Consider the following 24,687-nt stretch of genomic DNA (forward strand, 5'->3'; position numbering starts at 1 on the left):
CGCTGCGTCTCGGTGCCATACTTCCGGCGTCCCTGCCAGCGCTTGCTTCATTCCTAGGAGCTGATGCTGGTCTCACCGCATGTGCTTTTATAGCCTCCTGGTCATTACGTCACCCGCCGTGACGTCTCGCCCATCTATTGGTCTGATTACACACGAGGTTCAGAGCCCGTCACGCTGAAGGGCGTTCCCCTAGCGTTTTCGACGCAGCGTCTCGTTCCCTCGAGGAACTAGGGTTACATACGTAACCTGAGGCGTTTTCACTGTTAAACTGGGGTTTTCTTCTCCTTTCTTTTGCCTTGGTGGTATCTTCTTCCCCAGGCCTAATGAAGAAAGAACTGAATGGCAGCTGTAATGTGTTTTTCCCTCGTTCATTATTAGTGTGGCTAATAGGCCGGTTTTTATTCTTTCAATATACATGATTATGTAATTGAATTCCCTGGATCAGCGTGCTGGTCATCTGTAACTTTGAGTGCTCTTCAGTTTTTATGTACTGTACCTCAGTGACAAATTGTGTGCTCACGCACCAGTGGCATTGACTGATGTGCCTTTCAGTGAGCTGCTTTTTAGCAGTGACCCACAAGAAAGAACTCGGCATGCACGTTTTCGTTTTAAAGTTTTGTTTTGAAATGTATTTTTAAACCAGTCTTGACAAAAAAAAAAAAAAAAGTGGTTAAACTGAAATAGAACTCATCACGTCAGAGAAGTTCAGTGAAGTTTTATACATTTTGTGTGGGCTTGTACTTTTTTGATTGGACACCTATTTTCTTTTAAAGCCGCATGTTTTTTTTAGGCAATCTGGAATGCATTAGGTTTGTGTTTCACCTCAAAAGAATATAAGCAAGGTCATAAAGTAAAGATATGAATGAACTATTCACAGAATATTTTCAGAGTTCTATTGACAGACAGGTGTTGTTAAATTCTCCAAACAGACTGTATTTTAGCCCAGACTCTGCATAACTAATTAAAATGCTATCTGGATGATTTCCATCTTAAACTGGGATCTGTGTGATGGCAGAAGTTGGCAGCCTTGTCAGTCAGTACTCTGAGGGTTTATGGTTCTCGGAGCAGCAGTCACATGATTAATGTGAGGCGTGACTCGGCTGCTTCTGCTGGCTGCTGATATTGACAGGCCTCTGACACCAATTACAGCTGAATAATTAATTGATTGACTTGCTGTTTGGGAATTCTGTTGCACATAGCGCAACCCGTGCGGTTCACATGAACACAAGATGGCAATCATTCTGTGTTGAGGAGTGTTTTGAACTAACTAAACCGGATGAACACCAGATCGGTCTTGCTGGGAAACTACCTAGACCAGCTTAATCCAGCTAAGACCAGCAAACCACCTTTGGGGCGGGGGGCAGATGGTTTTCCTGGTCAGGCCGGTCTGGTTTGCTGAATTTAGATCAACTGGGATACCAAAAAACTAATAATAAACCACTTTTAAACCAGTCTAAGATTATGAATATTAATAATAAAGTACTACCAGCAGCCTGATTTATGTAAATTTACTGAATTAAATACATTTGTACAATATTTTATTAGCAATGCATAATGTTAAATATTACACTAAAAACTAACAAACAAAAACAAACGAAAAACAAGTTAAACCATCATAAGATGGTTTTCCTGGTCAGGCCGGACTGGTTTACTGATTTTAGGCTAACTAAACAAACTACTAATTATAAAACACTGTTAAACCAGTCTAATATTATGAATATGATATGAATATACAGCCTGCTTTGTGTATAATGTGTTATCACTATTATGATAATAATATTATTAATATATTGTTGTTGGTGTATAATAATAATTAGCTATCTACCAGCAAATAATTTACAGTTGTGTCCAATCCTCATGTATTATGATTGATCACTTTTTTAGATTTTAGAGTATTATAAATATTCATAATAAAGTATCATGTGTATTGGCAGCCTACTTTGTGTACATTTATTAAATAGATGTTTGTATATTAAATGATAAAAACAATTACAAATGCTAAGCAACTATTCTCAAGTGATTAATTTGTTTATAGTAATGATTTGTTGGCACAAACCATTTTAAAATGGTGCTCAGTGCTCAAGTATTATAAATGAAAGTCACTATGAGAGAGGAAAGCTCAGAGCGTTCTGACTGACCTTCATCCACCGTATTACCTTGATAATGAGCTGTAGGTGGTGTGCCCTGGTCAGAGAGCCATCGGGCTGCAGATGGAGATGAGTTCAGCACAGATGGGGAGGCTCCGCTAAGGGCGAGGAGGCCACGGTTACACAAGGAGGCCATTTATAGGGTCTTGGCTGCAGGGTTGATTGTAACAGATGGAGCTTAGTTCAACAGCAATGCGTCACTGCATAAACTAGACACTAACTAGACAAGACTAGCGTTATCTCTAGAGAGTTAAGAAACTAGGCAGTGAAGAGAGCTCGGAAAGTATAAGAAAGACATACAAGTTGGTGGAAGAAGAAAAAAGTAGGAGTAGGAGACAGAGATGCAATATTCAGCACTGCTGCACTGAACGGGACGTCACTTTCTATGACGCACGGACTCCAGAGATACGGAGGAGGGCTAGAATCGCTCCGCAGAGCCTGGCGCAAGTTCTCCGTATAATTACCACCCTGTCTAGGATGTATCCTGTAATTTGATTCATGTCAAAAACCTGTCAGATATTTTTGCTGTCGTCAGTTTGAGAGGAATGAAAAAGGACATGACAATTTGGGGATTTATTAGAAAGAAAAGAAGGAAAGAAAAATGCCTTTCATATTTAATCCTTCCTGTCTCGTGTCCTTGGAATGTGTCCTTATGCATGACACTCAGCAGGGTTGTACTGTGCACAGTTTAGCTGTTCTTTTGCTCAAATCTCTTACGAATCAGTTTGCCCATGTTAATTAAATGCGTGCCCACCTCTACTGCCAAAGTTAAAATGAGGAGAGATCAATAATTCAGCTTCAGTGGGAGTAGAAATTCTCCTCTGCCCTCTCACAAGCGAACTCTCCATCTCTTTAGAAAAGGTAAACATTTGTACATGTCTGTTTAATCAATGAGAGTGTTGTGTCTTATGGAGTGGCCTTTCTAGCGTAAGGAGGTCTAGAATACTTATATATCTAATAATAGCATTTTTATTAATCTCAATGAGAGTTGCTCAGCTGGTACATTTTTAAAGAGATAGTGACTGTCTTGTTGATTAGTGACTGTCTTAAAGAGTGAATCATTGAATCATTCACAAATGATTTGTTCAAAACCCCACTGCAGTAGCTGCCTTACAAATTGACAGGGTCCCTATGCATTGTTCACCGCCATAGGCGGAGCATGTGTAAGGCCTTCCCCTGCCCTGGCCATGGGGACTTGGGGCAAAAATGGCACTAAATTGGACAAAAATGCCCCTGTACAAACAAATGAAATCTATTACGTCTGTTGCTAACAAAGTGAAAATGAATAGCCAGTGTCGATTGTGGCATTAAATTAAGATCTGATCATATTGCACCGTATTTCATTTTAGGCGTTTTTAAAGTGTTGAGCATTTTATCCAATCACACACAATTCTGTTAAGCTTAGGAATGCAACGGCCAATCAGAGGTGTTCAGTTGAGTCATCGCTGAAACTCATCAGTTTTGTTGAGTGCTTGCACGTTCTCTGACTGAATTCCGGACTCTTGCGAATTCTCTCATCATAAACAACAAAGCGCAGATGTACGTACAATGTAAGTAAGAGATTAATTTCACAGTGTATACAGCTTCAGTGATTATAACGGTAGTTTTGTTTTTTGAGAGTGCTTAAACTCGGGATAGATCAAAGTTAGTGATAATGTCACTTTCTATTGCCTATATAATTTATTCGCTGTTTGAAGAACTGTAGAAAGGAAACGCTTTATAATTATCAATTTCTAATGTTTTTATTAAATTGTAATCCCATTAAATACAAATTCAGTCCCATTAAACATGTTTTATTAGCCTACATGACACCCATGTCTGGTTCTTGCCTAAAAAGACGGGTTTATGATGTTTAATACATTTGGCTGCTTTTAGCCTTACCCTGGAGTTGGTTCACCCTCCGCCTATGTTCACCGCACACTTCTCCCTGCACATGGGATATCTGGTAAAGTTCACTTCACTTGGCAAAATGCATTGTTCGGAACACCATGCAACGTCATCAGTGTGGGGTATGATGACAATAATGTATGTATACACATCCATTATAACACATCCATGTATTAAGTCATTATTAATTGAAGGAATATAAATTATCATGTTTGAAAGCACTAAACTAGTGATAAATGTCTGTTGTGGTGTTTATTGTGAAAATAAACATAGTTTGCTTATATTTAGCTTTAATCATGATAGTTGCACTGTAACTGTCACATCTTGCACACTTTTACCGCAAACATCTGTGCACAAACCACACCAGAAACTAATTAATCTACAAAAAAATCACAGCAATCTCATAAATGTTTTACTGTGTTTATTTTAGTCAAACTTCTTGCAGTACTGAGGTGATATGCAATAAATGGTGGGTACATTTCTCTCTCCCCTGTGAAGTGATGTAGTGTTCGCTTATTCCCTATGCATTCACAGAATGCTTGCTCCCTTGGATTAGAATCTCACTTAACGACGAAATACCCTGTGAAGTCCAGTTCACACTTGTGGTCAATTTGAAATTATCTTGTGTGTTGCTCAAAGATGCTTTGAAACTGGTTTGGTTTACGTTGGGAACTCTTTTTTTGAAAAATAGCACAAAGACTTTCCAAACAGGTTATGTTCGTAAACCACAATATTCCAGAATGGCAAAAAAAAAAAAAGTAAAAATTACTAGCCAAATTAGTCGTTGATGAAGGTCAGTAAAACTGTGATTTTTATTTCACATTAAGTGTTTTTTTGCTTGTTTCATATTTATAGTGTGCAAACTATTTTTGTTGTCAAAAATAGACAAATGTTGTGTCTAAAACGGAAGTTAAACAATATTAAATTATTTTTTTATAAAATGTTTGTGTAAGACCAGCGTGTGTCATTCATGTGATATTGCTTAACTATAATTAAATTATATGTATTCCTATATTCTATATTTTTATATGCAAAAATGTATTCATCAGAGTACACTGCTATTTTTGAGAAGCCATTAATGGAAAATGCCCACCAAATGATGTAGTTGCAAACATAACATTTACCTTCCATACATTACATGGGCTAAGTGCTGAAACTATTCAGCTAGAATAATACATCATGAGACATGTGATTTGAAGGACTAGTTTCTGTGTATTCTTGTAGAATTGTGATCTGTATTGTCCTTATTTTAGTTGTTGAGTTTTACCATCAGAACTTGGGTTTCATCATTTACATTTGTACAGTGACGCACTGACATGTGCTGGTTGTTGTTCTTTATGTAAGCTTTGCATGTTGTGGCCACTTTACTTTATCAGAGCGCCGCTGGTGTCAGCAGGAAAGTTTCATGCTCACCTGATCTCACTGGACACGCTTCAAGGTTTAGACTTCACTGAGTCTTTCAGTTTTCAGTCAGTCAGTCGCCGTGGTTGAAGGGAATCTAATTTAAACATTGAAACATTAAGCCAGCCTCTCCTGGCCGACTGGTCTCAAATGGCAGACATATGACTCCCATCATCACTCTCAAGGCAATCATAACCCCCTCTGGAGTCATATATTTCAAATCTGTTGTCACTGTTTTGGTGCGTGTTTGTTGGTGTGCGCGTTGCCCTTATACCAGGGAGGTAAAACGCTTCATTAGACCGTGCTATTGGAGAGTGAATGGTTCAGCTAAGAGTCATTTGCAGTAGAGTGAAGGGCCCTGATCTGATCTCTTCTTCTTTTTTATTATTTTTTTATTTATTAACTTTTTTTGTTTTTTTAGCAAGTGGGAAATATTCAGTGTTTGCCCTTTACAAAGCCCAGTGTTTGATGTCTGTTGCATTTACAATATTGACCTGTAACTTGAATAGGAGTGAACTGCTGGAGATGCACAAATAAGCAGAAGAGCATTAAGGATTAAGAAAAAATATACTTGGGCGACGGTCACACATTTTGAGAACCACGCCTTATGCTGGGAGCTGGGCTTAGTTGGTCAGCAGGGTTGGGCAAAATTTAGAAAATAAGAATCAATTCCCTTTTAATTTATTAGTTCAAATTTCAGTTGATTTGGCCACTTCTCAGAGAAAGCTGAATTCAAAGGACAGGAAATTTATTGAATTACTATTCAAATAGATTTAACAGAATATGGCATTGTGAGACATTAAAGGGTTAGTTCACCCAAAAATGAAAATTAGGCTGTGTTTTACTCACCCCCGAGGCATCCTAGGTGTATATGACTTTCTTCTTTCAGACGAATCCAGTCGGAGTTATATTAAAAATTGTCCTGGCTATTCCAAGCTCTATCATTGCAGTCAGCGGGTGTTGCAGTGCTTCAGTCCAAAAGAAGTGAAATAAAAAGCGCCCATCCATTAAAAAAAAGTGTCTCACACGGCTCCGGGGGGGGTGAACAAAGGCCTCCTGTAGCGAATCGATGCATTTTTGTAAGAAAAATAACCATATTTAAAACGTAATACGCTGAACTCATACATCATCCTCCCGGAGATGCTTCCGTGTACAATTGTTGGTGCAAGCTAGATTAAAGTTATTATTACGTTTTGAATATGGATATTTTTCTTACAAAAACGCATTGAAATTATTACAAAATTATAAATTTATTAGGGTTATATGAATTTCTTTGAATTTTAATTAATTTAAATTCTGGCTATGTAAATTTGCTAAAACCAGCTAGTCATCTTAGATTGGTTTAAGGTATTTTTTTCAGCAGAGATTCTAACAAGGCCTATTGACTATAGATTAAAGTTCACCCAAAAATGAAGATTCTGTCATCATTTAACCAGCAACACTTCCTTGGTCAAACAGCACCACCAGAAAAACCATGGTGGTCGATCAGCTTAGATATTTATTGGTGAGCAATATGGCTTTGCTGATCCACCAGCATCAAACCAGCCTGGAGTCTTATTTGCAAGAGTCTGTAAAACTCACAATGTCCTACTCTGATATCAGGATTTTAGTTCTACATAATATATTACACAAGAAATTGAGATTAGGCCTTGAGAATCCTGCAATAATTACAATCCAGATACTGTTAAAGTACAAGATCAGATCACTATTGACGACTGTTGACAAATGTTATAGAGTGTTTTTTTCATATAAAACAAGCATTTTATTAATTTTACAGGAGGTGGCTCTTCTAAAGAGGTGTGTCTTCAGGCTTCATTTGAGTTCTGAGAGGACCATTAAGGGGCATGGATGGAGAAATTTCTTACTCATTCCATTCATTCCTTTTGCTGAAAGAGGATTACATACAGTAGTCTTCCAAATCCTGCTGAACGATACCCTCACAGTACATCAAAAGAGCCTGAAAATCTGGGATTATTTCTGGGACAAAGGGAATGAGGTGATGGGACTAAAGTCCAGAAAGCAAATAGGGTTGGACTTTTATTATAAGTTAGGAAGGAAACATAATCTACTTATGTAAATGTCACAGTTAAAAGTAAAGTGTGTGATTTCTGCGCCAGAAGCATCATCAGATGAAATTGAATTTCTCAAATATTGACCCATCCAATAAACACATAGTCCCACACCAAAATCAAACTTTTAGGAATCCTGTTTAGGAAGCCACCTACGAATGTTGCCTCTGTTTTAACATATTGTGTGAAGCATGTCACAAAAAACACTTCACTTTTAATATCTTTAAAAGAAGCTGAAAATGGGTGCTTATAGACAAAATGCTTACAGAAAAATGTCATATATTTTTCTCTCCGGAAAGAATAGGGAACAGCTCGTTGTCTATTGCTCTTTTCATGCCTGACTGGATGGTAAAGATAATTTCAGAAGAACATACTGCGAGCTTCCTGATTGCTGAGTTAATTATGCAAACATGACTTGCTAGAGCTCTTAAGAGCAAACCCGCTGCACTGCCGTATCCTAATCTAATGTCTTTTCTCTTCTTCGTCTCTCCCTAATGAATTTGTGCTGTCTTTACAGACAGTACATTTTTCTTTGGAGGATATTGAGTCATCTCATTGGCAAGCCAGTTGCCCTATAGGCCCAGCGAAGTGTTGTCAAAATTGTGAGAATGACATAATAGTCTTGGAATCCTTATTTACAATAATATTGTTTAAAATTAATTATTGTGTGGTATTATTTCCAGCAAAATTGTTAATTTAAAACTATCAGAGTTTAAATACAGCTTTTTTGTTAAAAGTATAGTTATGTATATACAATTATACAAATATAATTATGGGACCATTTCATTATTTGTATCACTCCACTTGCCTTTATATCTGTTTCTACATTTGTTTGGACGCTCAGCAAAGGATGTGAGTCCATGTTGACTTCTTTCAGCAGTTTACAATTTACTGTTTTTACGAGTGAGTCACTGAATCATTCATTCAACTGATTTGTTAAAAAATGCTGATTAATTCAGGAACAAAACAAGTGTATTTATTCATGAGTGAGTCACTGAATCATTCAACCGATTTGTTCAAAAATGCTGATTCATTCAGGAACAAAACAAGTGTATTTATTAATGAGTGAGTCACTTAATCATTCAACCGATTTATTCAAAAATGCTGATTCTTTCAGGAAGTGCATTTCTTACTGAGTGAGTCACTGAGTCATTCATTTATCCAATTCACTCAAAATTGCTGAATCAATCAGTTACGAGTGAGTCACTGAATCATTCATTCAACTGATTTGTTCAAAAATGCTGATTCATTCAGGAACAAAACAAGTGTATTTATTAATGAGTGAGTCACTGAATCATTCAACCGATTTGTTAAAAAATGCTGATTCTTTCAGGAGCAAAACAAGTGTATTTATTAATGAGTGAGTCACTTAATCATTCAACCGATTTATTCAAAAATGCTGATTCTTTCAGGAAGTGCATTTCTTACTGAGTGAGTCACTGAGTCATTCATTTATCCAATTCACTCAAAATTGCTGAATCAATCAGACAACTGTGACTTGTTGCTCACAGTTGCAGTGGTTCTGCTGTGCCTTGTTTGACAGTATTTTCTTTGGTGGAGCAAAAACAGACAAAGTAGCTGACAATACCGTGCATAAAATGTATTCATATATTTATAGCAGCATATGCTGCTATTTAACATAAAATTAGCTTTTTTGGAGAAGGAATTTACCTTTTTAAGTTAAGTTAATCTGCTTGGTGGTCTCTTCACATTCACAGCTCTCGAGTCAACACCAGACAGAGCAAACATCCATATCTACCGTCTCTACTGACATCCCACTTTCACCCCCTCTGCTTTCTTAGCCCCATCACTTTTCTTCTTCTCTCCTCTTCTCTCCTGTTCTCTCTAATGAATTTTTGATGCTGTACGTTTCTTTCCGGTGTGTTGGGCTCACGTCCCAGTGTCGTGTGGAGACGGCCGCCCGGCTGTCGTTTATTTTTATCCATCTCTTGGCAAGCGGGAAGCAGTCCCAGGGCGTGGCGCGGGGCTCTGATTGGCTCTCTGTCTCAGTGGGATTGCATGATGGCAAAGCCCCAGAGGGTAAAGCAGGAGCCATTTCTCTTTGGCATGCTTTAGTGAGGGATCACTGCGGGGAGATGTCATTGTTTTGGAGATGGTAAACGCCACCCTCAGAGAGAACGTGCATCTGTTCATGCTGGACCGGCCTAATCAGCTATAGATGCTTTTTCTTAAGAGACTAGCTTGCAGACTGATTATGGCTCTGTTCTTTTATGAGTCAATGATGTATATAAAAACATGATGTTTATGAACTATGAATTCATGATATTTGTAAAATGTGTGGTATATTTGTTACCCTGAAAAAAATATTTTAAATAATGATTAAGATATGCACACATTTATTCAAGGTGTAAGGAATTATATGTTATTAATGATATGTTATTGCAATTTACTTAATGTTACACTATGACAGTTATAGGGACATTTTTTTAAATAGTGTAAAAGTTTTTTAAAAACCATATGAAACCAAAATGAACATATTTTAAAATCATTTTCCTTTAGTTTTTCTTGGCCACTTTTTTTTTATTATTGACTCTTACCCTGTCCTTGTTTTCATTGGGTCCGTTGACCTAATGTTGACCTAATTCGTTCTCCTATGTCTTTGACTATTGTATTGTCTTGTCATGGGTGCTGGATTTTTTTTTTACATTTGTAAAACTTGCATTAAAAATGTGAAAAATCTCAAGACGCATTATGTTCCATTCCTCCATGTCTGGCTCATTTTGAATGCAAGAACATGTCCTGTATGAATGACCTCTTAAATGCAACGCAACAGCCTTGATGTACTAAAAGCTTCTCTTTCAACTAAATTGCTAGCATGTAAAGCTGGAGCTCTGACATCTTCATAGGTCAACATTCATCAAAATAGAAGTTTATTTGATGTTATAGGGAAATATACTAGAAATTGTAAAAAAAAAATAAAAAAAAAAGAAAGAAAATAACAAAAAAGTGGTTTAAACTGAACAATGGTCCAGTTCAGTGTGATGCAAATAGCATTGAAGTTACATGAAAAAAGGTAATATTTTGCTAATTTTGAGATCATTTGAAGTTAATGAAGTAGAGGAAGAAGTTTTGACAGAAGTGTTCATGGATAAAATAAATTAAAGCCCTCCTTTCAGGTGCCATATGCGCAGAATCTTTTTAATTAGCTTCTACAATTACCTTTACCATTAATCTGTCTGAACCTTATTTAATACCCTAAAAGAACACTTGTTTTTTCTCCAGCAGGCCACAGTAAAATTGTGTGGGCTGATGCTGTTCAGAATGTCATTTACTCTGTACAGCCTGAAACTCTGAAGAAATAACCCAGACTGACTTTTTATTAGTCAACAATCATGTTTTAATTAGTCACACATTCTTAGTCCTGTTTTCTTTTTAGATAATATTGGATTTTGAATCATAAAAGCAAGATGTTCTGTCTTTTTTGTCTAATAATTTATTCAAAAACTAACATTCAATTAATTGTTCATTCTAAGGCCTCATAACTAGAAAAAGTAATGTGACCAACATGCAGGGAAAAAAAACATAACAGCAAATTGTGATATATATATACAACAACTAAAGATCTTCATGATTAAGTCAAGTATATTTAAATATCAGATTTATTATGACAGTTAATTCAGATTGTAAAATGCCATGTGGTGTGACTCCCCAAAACATAATGATATTTATTAATAAATGATTATATAAAAATACTTTAAAATATAAAAAGAAAAAAATAATAATTTGTTAAAAAAAAGTTTTACCTTTTTTAAATAATAATTAATGTGTACAATGCAGTCACATGTATTCAACTTGTAAATTCCTTAAACGTAAACTTTTTTTTGAAAATTGTATAATCGTTTTTCAAAACCATATGAAACCAGCCTAAGTATAAAGAGTACAGTTCCATAGCACATGTAGCACATATTTTCCTTTTTTTTTTTATTGTGTATACTTTTATTTTTCACTGTCTAAAAACCATCATTACGGTAATGGAAAAGCCCATAAAGGTTTTTTTTCTTCTCTCGCTCTCTCTCTGAAGTGTGTATCAGTGTTCTCTCTGTGTGGCTGCTTGTCTAAAGTTTAACCGTTAGCATGTGGTTTCTGTTCCTTTCCATCTATTCATTTGAGCCGAACTGTGCAAGACTTTAATCTGGCAGTCTAGAGGTGTGTGGGCCCTGCAGGTTAAGATGCCTAATAACAGCTTTTTAGGGGCAGCAGATGTTCCTATACTGGTTTTAATTGGGCCTCATGATGGCAACCCCACACCGCAGTGCCTTTGAACAGACAGATAGGGGGCACTCCTGATTAAAGGAGAAACCTGTTAATTACTCGATTGTGTGACTTCAAGCACAGCACTTATGCATATTAAGCTGTCTTTGACAACACTGTATAATTGATAGCTAGTGACCTCCCAGGGGTGTTTGGATCAGATGCACTGCATCCAGCAAAAGCTTCTCGTAGTGCCCATTAAAGTGCGTTTTTTGTTGTTATTGTAGCACACAAAGGACATTCAGCTAACCTGAATATGAAAGTGTACACATTATATTTCTTTTGCATTCAAACTCCCAAAAAAGAGGTACCTCTAGAGAGGCTTTAGATCAAGGTAATTACTGCACCCCATATTGTTGCTAAAGCTGGCTTGTAACATAAGCAAATTATAAGTCGATCCACCGGTCTTTATGGTCGACATTTAACAGTGGGGGATTCGAATCGTACACCATTATGCTGTACTGTGAATACCAACAAATCACAATAAACAATGCCTAGCCTCATCGTGGCAACACCCAAGCCTAATTAACGGAGTTCCACTGGAGAGACATTTGCATATGCAAATTTCATGACCATGTTAGCAAGCATTAGATGTGAGCAGCTTTGATGCTGATGCATCGACGGCTCTTTACAACTAAGGTTTTGTACATAGCAGAGCTAAATCAGCCAGCGACTCGCGCTTCTACTGGGCTTCATGTAGTATCCAGGGAGAAGTGTTCAAAGGGCCGCTCTTTATTCTTTGTGTCTGAGGGAGACCAGTGCACCTCTCCACATTAATTAGACTTTAATGCCAATCGATAGGTCTCAGGCCCTGAAGAAAAAAAATATTGATTTGTCCAAATGTCAAGATGAAACAGTTTTGTGCTAAAGGTGGGTGGAAGCTGGGCTGAATAGGGAGCATGAAGAGCTAAGGTTTGATGGTTTTTTAGGGACATTGATCAGTCGGGAGGCCTTCATTTAAAACACACATGACACTGTGCTAGCAGAAATCTGGAAACTGGCACCAACATATGTACACTGTTGAGCTAAAACACAGCAATTCTTACCAATTAGAAATTAGCTGAGGGGATAAAATCACAAATATACTTTTTGACCACCCTTATAAATTGAGATTATAAATTGTAAGTCTATTTATGTAAATAGCATAGATATACAGAAAAAAAGAGAATAAGGTTTCTAAGGAAAAAGAAAAAGGTTTTCACTTTTGGGTTATAATTTGCATTTAGACTAATAAACGTTAAATGACAGAATTTATGCCATCTGAGTTATCAGATTATTTTGATATATGATACATAGCATTAATGTGATGTATAACATTTACTCTAAACTTTCAAGTCACTTTCAAATAAATTCAAATTTATAAAGTGATAGTTTACCCAAATATGAAAAGTCATGGACTGAATGTGAGGATGGGGTTAATATAAAAATAATTAAAATAATATAAAAAATTAGTAAATCTGATTAACAAAATAAATGTACAAAATGTAAACTATTTAATTGTCTTTATTTCTGCTATTGCTAGTAATTTGTTTCTTTGTTCTTATTTTATTACTGTTTATTTGTCTTTGGTAAGTTTGAGAACATTTTATTTACTTTAGTCAGGCCAGTATTAGTTATGCAGTGATACTGAAATTGGTATTGAGAATTGTTACATTTCAGTGGTATGTCTATTTAAAATGTTGGTATTGTATCTTATTTTCATCAAATGTATCTATGGTGTGATATATATCTATAAATGTATATATCATGAAAATGAATCATGTGTTATAAGATTTTGCTTAAACCCACTAGGAGTGATTTGTAGCAGAAAATTGCATCAACATTTGTGATAAATCATAATTAAAAACACTGAGCTGCAGAGGTTACAGCAAGCAGTGGTTCAACCATCCCTGTTCTCTATATAACCTATAAATGATGAATCTTCTTATCTGTACATGAACATACTTGAAATATTTCCCATTTGATTCATGAGGCTGCAGCACAAATCTGCTGAAAGTCTTGTTTCTCCAGACATTCATTATAAACGATCATGCAGAATTTGAGAAATTAAGTAGGAGCTGAGCCACAGATTCCTTCCCGGTAAGACTCACAGCACTGATGGTGCTCTCACTCTTTAGGACTGGTACGAGCAACCAAGGGGCCAGGGTTTGACTGGTTAACATGACCCTTTTAACCCCTGGTAGATGGTATAGCAGCACACTATTCTGTCTATTCTGACTTTTTTTTTTTTTCAAATGACATGTATATTAGCAATATAGCTCCATCCTCATGGTCAAAAGCTCATACATGTCACATTACAGAAGTAAAATGAATTGGGAAGAGGGATTCAGACATACTTTAAGGGGATAATTCACCCAAAAAATGAAAATTCTGCCACCTTACTCAACCTCATGTCATTCTTCTTTTGTGTTCTGCAAAAGAAAGAAAGTCATATAGGTTTGGAATGGCATGAGGGTGAGTAAATGATGACAAAATGTTTAAATGAACGATTCTTTTAATGGCAAAGTGCAGGCATGGAGGCTACCAATGGCTGAGATGCCAATCAGAAAATTCAAGTTTGTGGGTAGCAGTAGAGAGATGAGCACATAGAAAGAGACATACTGTATGTCTGCGGTATCTAGATCACTCTGTATTCCCCCATTCTCTTAACCCTTTAGGCGCCAGGGATTTTTGGAAAAATGCTGGATTTTGACATCAAGATTTCAAAAGCTTGTGGCTTGAAAGGGCTTAAAGATAGAGATCTACTGTAAATTAGAAAAATGTTGGGCATGAGCAGTAACTTTGTTTTGGGAAGCCTTTTTCTGCAAGCGTCTGAAAAAACTAGCGCGTCTGATTTCACTCCCTTGGTGATGTGGCAAAGGGATCTCATTATAATATTACCGCCCCTTAATCTGTAAATTTACACCCATGGTGCCGTCATTAGATTTCGCAAGCGACAACGGTGTACCAGCTCCAATGCCATGGTGAAAGTTTGAGTAAAACATGCTAACTGTTCTGTCTTTGGCTGCACAGACGAGCACAGAACACAGCCTCAGAGGAGACGAGAGCAGTGAATTTATTGATTTATTTACTGTATATTGCTGCTGCCACACAGATCTAAAATAAACATGTGATTTATTTCCCAGCTGTTTACCTTCCCAGACATAACCGACTGTTTTTGTAGCTCATGTGTGTTTTTAACGTAAACTTGTGTGTGAATGAGAACTTAGTTTAGTACTCACATGCTGTGACAGCCGCTTTCTGTACGTGTGCTTCGGATGTGTGCTCTCAGAAAACCGTATATCAGAAGTTTAAACTAATATGGTTTAAAACGCATGATTTCAGCGCGATAAACATGATAATCAGAACCAAAACAGATGTTTTTTAGCAGGTACGAGCTGTAATGGCGCAGCTCTATTCTGGAAAAGGGGGTGGGGAGCAGCAGCTCATTTGCATTTAAAGAGACAGGCACAAAAAACAGCGTGTTTCTGCTTCCACTCAAAAAAGGGATTTTCAAAATTATATAATAAATGATCTGTGGAGTATTTTGAGCTGAAACTTCACAGACACATTCTGGGGACACCAGAGACTTATATTACATATTGTAAAAAGGGGCATAATATGTCTCATTTAAAGGCCTCGTACCCTGTGCTGTTAACTACAGACTGATACAGTATATTTTAATTTGATTTACATTTTAAAATATTGAATCAATTGTTTTCTGAAGTTTTAATAATTCATTTAATTTCCACAGTTTTTGATGATAAATTTGAATTAAAACATAGAACACAGAATCTGGAAAAACTAAAGCAGCAAATAAAATTGAATTTAGGGGAAAAAAAGAAAATGTATTTCTTTTTATTTTATGATAATCAAAAAATAATGGTTTGATTAAACCACTAAAATGGAATCCAGAAAAATTAAAACCGAAAACACAGAATTGGGAAAAATCAAGAGAGGGCCCTACGTTTTCCACCGTGCAAAGATGCTGCTAAATAATGTATGCTAATTATCAGAAGCACTAATTACAGTTAAATAATTCCTGCATGATAAGATAACAAATGTCTAAAATAAAGTTCATTAGCCAGACCGATAAGCATAAGCTTTCATAATTGATGTTGCTGATAGATTGTCTATGGCATTTTACATAGTTCAGCCTGTTTCTCTCTCGAAATGCGGTTTCACAACATTAGTACTGAGGATTTTACCAGCATACATGAGTGGATTTGTCATGAATATATAATAGTGATGAAATAAAGCTGTTTTAAATTCAATTCTTGGAGTTCTTGGCATGTCTGCTAACATTTATCAGGCAGCGCCTCGAGTGTGCATTAAAGAGATATCAAAGACGGGAATCTCTATACCAGAAGCCACTGCTGTCGGTTGCATTCATGTTTTATCAGTATAGTTCTTTAATAAGATTTGGATTTAGAAGAAGCTGAAACGATGGATATATTTCTCAGGGTGGGTTTATTTTAGAAAGTAAATTTTGATACAAGTGAATACAATATTGTGTTAGCTAAAAAAAAAAGCTATTGAAGTGTTTTTCCTCTGTTATTGCCCAGGAAATAAGATACAGTTCAGTAAACACATTGACCTTTTGTGGCACGTTGTCAACGTATTTGGAGTAGGTTGTCCTGACATTAAATAGCCCATTATAGTCTTCTCAACAAAATGTAAAGGAATAGTTTTTTCCATGTTTTGCAACACCACAAGGTGTTCTAGAGGAAAAAATAGGAATTCTAGATATAGATAAAAGTTGCTAGAATACTCACCTCACACACTGTTTTCTATTGTAGGTATTTTATTTGTCTCCTGAACTGCATGCATCACTTACATCAGCGAGGGTCAGAAAATCTTTCTAACAGTTTGACTTCAAATTTTGTATTGCGATGCATTTGCTAACAATCTTGCCAGTGCCCATTTTTACTTATTTTGCTTGGCGAGTGTTTATTTTGGACACACAACTTAAAATACAGATTCAATTAATTTATTCATTAATTTATCATAATAATCATGTTTCTGAATTGATGTCTGAGAACATGACACTGAGTGGTCCTTGTCTAATGCTACTTTAGTTCTGTGTCAATGCAATGCAGCATCAGAGCAGTCTTAAACTTTGAAATTGTCATGACAGGATATGGATTATTATACAATTTTATAATGTATTATTTTTTGTTTTATCATTTATATTTGCATTAGTTTCATGGTTCTATATTCTTAATTTTGTATCTAAAATAAAGATTAATTTCTTCTTATTTCTGAGATTGTACACATTTATTATTGAGCATTATTTCATTAACCGCATTTGATCAGAAATACATTAAATAGTAATATTATTGTGAAATAATATTACAATTTTAAACAACTTTTTTTCCCTGTTAATATGTTTTAAAATGTAATTATTCCTGTAATGCAAAGCTGAAGCTGTTTGAGCCCAAAGTTTAAAATGGTAGTGTAATTTCTGTGTAAATACATGTTTGCCTTCTCTGTGCAGCACTGAACACTTTTTAAATGTACCTTTAGTGGTATACAGTATATGTGGTTTAAAAATAGAAGGCAAAATTCTGTTTCTAGTTTAATCTATCTGCAGCTTCTCCCATTAAACTGCCAGCTTACCCTTACATTTTTCGAATACTTTAGTTACTTTAGTCTCTTCCTTCCCGTTTCCTTATCCTGTATCCATTATCTGATTGTGCCTCTAATGGGTGCTCTTAGTGGAGTCAAAGCACCAAATCCAATCTATCACAGTAAAGTCTAAGCGCTAAGCCCTATGTCTAGCTATTGCTCTGTTGTCTGGAATAGGTGATTAACCGAAAAATGTTGGATGCCCTCTGCTCAAATAAACGACATCATATTAAATATTTAACAGGACTAAAATTAGATGCCCACAACTCTATCCATTAGGAACAGAGTTTCAGCATTTGAGACCGAATATAGAAAGGAAAAGATTGCTTGCTGTTCACAGGAATGATGATCTGTTTTACTTAAATCTCTGTGTAGGCTTCAAACTACACAACTGTTAAAAAGTTTGGGGTCAGTAAGTTTTTTTTGTTTGTTTGTTTTTTGTTTTTAAAGAAATTAATACTTCTTCCACAAGGATTCAATTCATCAAAAGACTTCAAATAAATGCTGTTCTTTTGATCTTTCTATTCATCAAAGAGTCTTGAAAAAAAAAGTATCATGGTTTCCACAAAAAAAAATAAGCAGAACAACTGTTTCCAACATGGATGATAATAGTAAATGTTTCTTGAGCATCAAAACAGCATATTAGAATGATTTCTGAAGGATCATGTGACACTCAAGACTGGAGTAATGGCTGCTGAAAATTCAGCTTTGTCATCGCAGGAATAAATTATATTTTAAAATATATTAACCAGAAAACAGTTAATTGTATTTCGCAATATTACTTACTTTACTTTATATTCGATCAAATTAATGCAGCCTTGATGAGCATAAAAGGCTTCTTTCAGAAACATGAAAAACTCTGTTGTACAGTATTTCCTAGAGAAAATACCATTTAAAAAGAAATCCAATTACCAGTTTTTCCTCCTAAATTTGCTGCTTTAGCAAAGCAAATCGAAGTGGATGTTCTAATCCCACTGGTCTTGATGCAGTAGGAGCTGATGGGTTATGTATGTTAGCGTCTGCCTCTCAGCATTGGCTATAGCAGGGACGACTGGCTATCTCTCCGCTAGCACTCCCTATGAGTACAAGCGTTTTCCATCCAGCGGTTTCGTCTGCACTCAATAATCATGGTTTGTTTGATGGGCATAGCCCAAACCATAATTCAGTATTTACTCAAAAGCAATAGATAAAGCCTTATGAGTGCCATTAATTTTGATCCTCCTCGCTTTTAAACAGAGACAGATCGGTGTCTTAGGGAAAATTAGCATTTAAATGACTTGTGACCTGCAGTCTCCAGTCAACTCGCTGCGAAAACTTCTCAGCCATGAGAAATCCTGCTCTCTCCTTTATTTGATCTGTAGCTCAGAGTTATTTTCTGTGTGTGGATGTGTGGGTGTGGGTAAATTCATCCATTTATCTACACAGGTAGATTTTCTTGTGTTTTTTCTCTTGTGTCTCAGGGGAATCTCAGGTCAGCAGGGCAGATGCAGTTGTGCTGATGTTTTTATTGCAGTCTCATATCTGAGTTTAGGTTCTGTGATGCTATTACTGGGATATTTTAAACCATTTTCTGCCCTAGATTTAATAAACCTGCCTCAAAAGAAGTAAAATCTAAATAATCTACCTTTTTAATACCTTTTTTATTGCTTGCATGAAGGAGCTTCAAAAAGCTTGAGAATATTACCATTCATGAAATATAGATGTGAAAATAAAACACCGTTATGTGCTGCTCTGGATGATGTGGAAATTTCTGTGTCTCATATGACAGATGACGACAAATTGAGTCTATTCTTACCATAAAAGAAATCCTTTTTAATCTTTACATCTAAGATAGTTTAGGTTCTCTATTGGCATCTGTGGTTCTACAAAAACCTTTAAAATCCATGAAATCTTTATACCACACAAAAGGTTCTTTATAGTGATAAAAGGTTTTTTAAATTTTCTTCACACTGTGAAAAAAAATATTATTTTAAAAACTGTTCACTGAAAGGTTTATTTGGCAACCAAAAATTGTTCCGTCTATGTCATCACTGCAAGAACCCCCGTTTGGACCGTTTATTTTAAAGACTAGTCCTAATGCAATAATTTTCAATGGTTCCATAACGACCTTCTGGGTTAGTCTCCTATTGAATGATTAGATCTCTTGGCAGAGGTTTCAATTAGCGCAGTTGGCATCCCACAGCTTGCAAATCAATCCAGTAAGCCCAGGCAGGCATCACTGGCTTCCTCAGTCGCGGTCTGCTTTCAAATGGCTTCTATTTTAATGTTTCTCTTCTCTTTGTTCTCTTACAGTGGGGAAGACTTCCCTGATCACACGCTTCATGTACGACAGCTTTGACAACACGTATCAGGTAGGCAGCTGGCGGGCCGCTTGACGTCCTTGTCATTCTGTCACTCTCCTTATTGTGCAGCATTCTTCAGAAAACATAATGGGCTGAGTTCAGTCTTTCATTTGTGAAGACAATTCTTCCAAATTCATTATAAATGTTCAACATGATTGTGTGGTTATTGAATCACAAACACATTTGCAAAATTAGATTATTCATCCTATATTCACCTCCAAACTAATCTGAATCAGCAGCAGCAGAGATGAATATACATATATGGTCAGTTTCATTATCACACTGCATATGATACTGTGTAGCGAAACTCTTGGTAAATGGGAATCCAGATTTTCAGTGAAAGCACACTGCAGGTTGTTATAGACTGTTGTTGAATTGTTGAATAATGTGGGGGTGGAAAGCATGCTGTTTGAAACATCTCAAGGGAAGTGTTGTCTATATGAGCTTCATATTTTTTAATTAAACCTGTGAGAGAGCTGGTATATGGTAAAAGAATCCACCTCATGTGAGATGTGTTTTGTCCCCCAAGATGATTTTAAAGTCATCATGAAAATTCACAATTCGTTCATGTACTGTATATGTAATGTTTCATCACAATGTTACAACTCAATCTTCCAGTGAAAACAACCAACGTATGCCACCATTCTACAATAGACTGCACCTCGCATTCATTTTGAGTATAACACCAACATCTTAAAATCCAACCAACAACTGATGGATAGAACCAAGCCCCCACCCTACTTTTTTTTTTTTTTTTGACTCTGCCTGCATTTCTGCAAAACTAGTCAAGTCACCTTTATTTGTATAGCGCTTTATACAATACTGGTTGTGTGAAAGCAGCTTTACAGTGTCAAACAGGAAAATAGTTTGTCAATAATGCAAGAAGACAACAACAAAGAGTCATTTTTTCCAGCTAAAGTCAGTTCATTGATGATTCAGTGATGTCATCATCCAGTTCAGCTCTCTTCCAATAGTGTCTGTGCCACTGATCTATAATAGAGAACTGGATTGCTCATGATATCATAAAAGTGAAGCCGCCGCACCACCATATTGGTATATGCATTTCCTAGCATTCCCATACACTCTATAGGAAATCGTACGATTTTAATGAGAAAACATCACCCAACGAGTCAGCGTTTTTATATATTAAGTATCCTTGTACATTCTTACAACGCAAACCTCCTGAGCATGCAAATGGTTATTTGTTTAATGTCGAGAATTTCCCCTGTGTATTAAAAAGTTACGTGTCCTATACATTACCGTAGTGAATATCAGATGAACATGATGAACATCAGACTGAGAAATCCACAACATATGCAAATGACAAAGTGCTCATGAAATCTGAATTAAGATTTATGCTTTGTATGTATTCGCCTTGTATGTTCACGGTTTATGTAATTATGTTGTTTTTTATTCGTACAGTACGGTAACTGCAAATGTTTTTCTAACAATGATTTGGTTAACAGCATTCATTTTTTAGCAGTTAATGATTTAAACGTCAGTTAAATTAATAATTAATTAAACACATTAGGCTACTCCTGGAAACTGTAATGCTAAAATGCCACAGAATTTCCGCAATCTTGAGGAGTCTGAAATAGATATAGCCCCCTCAGGACATAAAATAATACACACATCATAACGTATTCAAAGACATAACACTGACATTCGTATGCTACGGACTTAAAGACATGAAGCTTTATTTCCAAGCTGATGCGTGGTAAGCTCTGAATTTCAAAACAATAGATAAAGTTATATAAAGTACATAAAGAAATATATTTTGTGTAGCGAATCAGCTCAAAGGGGAAATATGAATAATTAATCATAACTAGTTATAATTTGTTGGATCAGTCACCTGTGTCAGGCAAGTGTGCAGCTGACACACCCACCTAAACGATTTCAATATAGCGCTTATCCTGCCCGAAAAGACCATACACATTGCAGATAACATTTTGGTAAAAATTAATTTACATACACTTATCTTAAAAACTAATCCCGTGTGACTGATACGCTTCAAATTGGGTGATTTTAAGTCAGTGTTTTGGCTGTCAGTCAATGGTGCTCTCCGCCGGTAGGGAATAGTAAGATGGCCGCTCGAACACTTTCGGTGGTTTCACCGTTGAATGGAAGTTTAGAACGCGATGAGCGATCCAGTCATTTATATAGATCAGTGGTCTGTGCAATCAGTCAAGTGTCCCCAACTAATCAAGCCAAAGGCGACAGTGGCAAGGAACCAAAACTCCATCGGTGACACAAATGGAGAAAAAAACCTTGGGAGAAACCAGGCTCAGTCGGGGGGCCAGTTGACACCAGATGACACCAGCATGGCGTGGTTTAATTCCAGGCTGCAACACAGGTGCAGAGTAGTGTTGTTTTTGGCGGCCTGTTTGCTTCGCAGGGGATCTGTCTCTGGGGAGCATCTAGTTGACAAAACTACATACATACATTTCACTGCAGTTTCCAGGTGAAATAGACTAGACTAGTAATAGATTAGTGGCAGTAAAACATCAACAAGCGCCTTTTGTAGAAGTGTCATCTAAAAAGTGCTGCAAAATCTACCCGTAGTGTTCTGTCCGCAAGGTTATGCAGAAATTTTGTCACAGTAACGTATTTCCAATGAGCCTGTGTTGGAAATGTTGCTTCTTATGTTTCATCATGACTTTAAAGAAAAGTCAAGTAAGTCACTTTTATTTATCGCTTTAAACAGTACAGATTGTGTCAAAGCAGCTTTACAGTGTTAAACAGGAAAATAGTGTGTCAATAATGCAAAAATTAAAGTCTGCTGTAGAGCAGCTCTAAAAAGAGGACAATAGTAAACAGTACATTTTTCAGTCTGTTCATCGTTGATTCAGTGATATCATCGTCCAGCTCATTTCAGTTCTCTTCAAATAGTGTCTATGGAATCAAGTCGACAATATTGCCAAAAATTAAAGGCACAATATGGAAGTTTTCGCCGCTAGAGGGCGCGCATTAAAAAAAAAAAGAAAAAAAAAAAAGGCATAGTTTGATGACGCCGTGACTGAGTGTGGAATCATGGGAGTTGTCATCTACATCCCCACAGCCGAAGCAATCTGACGGGACTTGGGCAGAAATCATGTTCATGGATGAGCTAATGATTTATTAACGTTGTAGTATAAAGCAGAGTGAGGCTGAAAGCCGTCGAAGCGAAACGAGGCCGCTGAACGAGCGCGACACATGGCTCGAAAGCAGCTAAACTTTTATTATACCACACTTTAGCGCTACCGCTCCTTCCGGTCGTGAGTATGTGGGGTAAAGCAGTGCTGTTTTATCATACTGGATACATTTGAAAGTTCTATTATAATACTACTCTGTGCGGTCGTCTTTGGTGTTTCCAAGTTTTCTACAAAACAACCGAAAATCGAGGGTGTATGACGTCATTGGCAGGCGACACAATGACACTATGGACACGGTCCGTGTCACTAGTTAAAATTGCTTATTTCTCTGGATTTAAACATTCTTCGAAACATTTGGGATAATGTAAGTACACAAGTCAGCAAAATATATAACACTGTTCTAGTGGTTTTTGGATATTTTAATAAAAAAATCGTACATATTGTGCCTTTAAGTGTCCCCAAATAAGCAAGCCAAAGTCAACAGCGCCAAGGAATCCAAACTCCATCTGTGACATAATGGAGAGAAAAAAAACAGTTCTCCTCTGGCCAAACACACAAAAAGAGCTCTTAATGAAGCTGAGATTCCAGAATCTCGTTTCAGACCGCCATTAATGACTGTGGCCATGCAGTTATATTTATTGCTCGAGGAGGTTCATTGATAGCAATTGAATTTGACTTAAACCAAACAGTTTCTTGTGTCATCTGCATATGAATAAAATATACTGCCTCATCAGTGTCACCTTTGAGAAGTAAAAGGCATCTTAATGAGCTGTTACTCTCTACAGTTACGCTGGAGAGAGGAAGGGATACCAGCTCTTTTCTAATTTACATATTCTTGAATAAGCTCAAATCAAGCTGCTTCTCAACATTGAGATTGATCTTAAGATGTCTAGCAGTGGGCTTTCATGATAGCATATGCCAGAAGAGTACAGATTGTGTCAAAGCAGCTTTACGGTGTTAAACAGAAAATAGTGTGTCAATAATGCAAAAATAAATAAATAAATAACAAATTCAATTCTGCTGTAGAGCAGTTCTAAAAAGAGGACAATAGTAAACAGTCAATTTTTCAGTCAGTTCATTGTTGATTCAGTGATATCATCGTCCAGCTCAGTTCTGTTCTCTTCAAATAGTGTAATGTCTAGCAGTGGGCTTTCATGATAGCATATGCCAGAAGAGCAGTGAGCATCACCCCAACTCCTATCATCTGTCAATCTTCTGCTCTATGCAAAATGAGAGAGGCACATCTGCATATTTATGACTTTCCATCTGATGTAGATTAATCGCTGTCGGAGTCTGTATTACATCAACATTTAGAGAGAAATCTGAGTAGAAAATGACCATTTAGAACAAAAGCTCCTGTATTTCCCTAAATAGACCTCAGCTACCAGACACATACTCCAGGAAATGAAATGGCATTATTTTAAAATTGTTGCTTGCAATTTATGTTGGTGGTATATTAGGGGTGTGCCGGTGTAGTGCCTAAATTTGCACCCTGCCAGATTATGCACCACCTAGTATTGGTAGGTTTAGGAGTAGGTGTGGGGGAGGGGTTAGGATTAGGGATGGAGACACCCTGCTGCGTTGTCACGGGAACATGCCAGCTGAAGATAATGAGGAAATTACTTTGCCAAGTGCATTCCAAACGACTACATAATAGCATGCACGTGCCCTGCTCACTCCAAAGTCCCCACTCCAAGAGGAGGTACATAATCTGGCAGGGGTGCAGTATTCGGCACAACACCGATACGAGTATCGGTACTGAACTCGTTCACCGGGCAAATTCCAAATGGAAGTGATCATCCCTATCCCCTTGGAGTGGGGCCTTTGGAGT

General features: G+C 36.7%; 2 protein-coding genes across 2 annotated transcripts in view; both read left to right on the forward strand.

The window, feature by feature from the left end:
* Nucleotides 1-6,133, forward strand: part of LOC107696767 (solute carrier organic anion transporter family member 2A1-like) — a 47,690-nt gene extending 41,557 nt beyond the window's left edge. Inside the window, exons 16-17 of the transcript XR_001635124.1 lie at nucleotides 2,124-2,126; nucleotides 6,124-6,133. The gene's annotated coding sequence lies outside the window, so the exon portion shown is untranslated. The remainder of the gene's footprint in view (nucleotides 1-2,123; nucleotides 2,127-6,123) is intronic.
* Nucleotides 1-24,687, forward strand: part of LOC107696768 (ras-related protein Rab-6B-like) — an 82,000-nt gene that overhangs the window by 15,810 nt on the left and 41,503 nt on the right. The window contains exon 2 of the mRNA XM_016497263.1: nucleotides 19,676-19,734. Coding sequence (XP_016352749.1) covers nucleotides 19,676-19,734 — 59 coding nt within the window. The remainder of the gene's footprint in view (nucleotides 1-19,675; nucleotides 19,735-24,687) is intronic.

Source organism: Sinocyclocheilus anshuiensis, unplaced genomic scaffold, assembly GCF_001515605.1.
Source record: "Sinocyclocheilus anshuiensis isolate Anshui unplaced genomic scaffold, SAMN03320099.WGS_v1.1 scaffold999, whole genome shotgun sequence".
Classification (NCBI taxonomy): Eukaryota; Metazoa; Chordata; class Actinopteri; order Cypriniformes; family Cyprinidae; genus Sinocyclocheilus; species Sinocyclocheilus anshuiensis.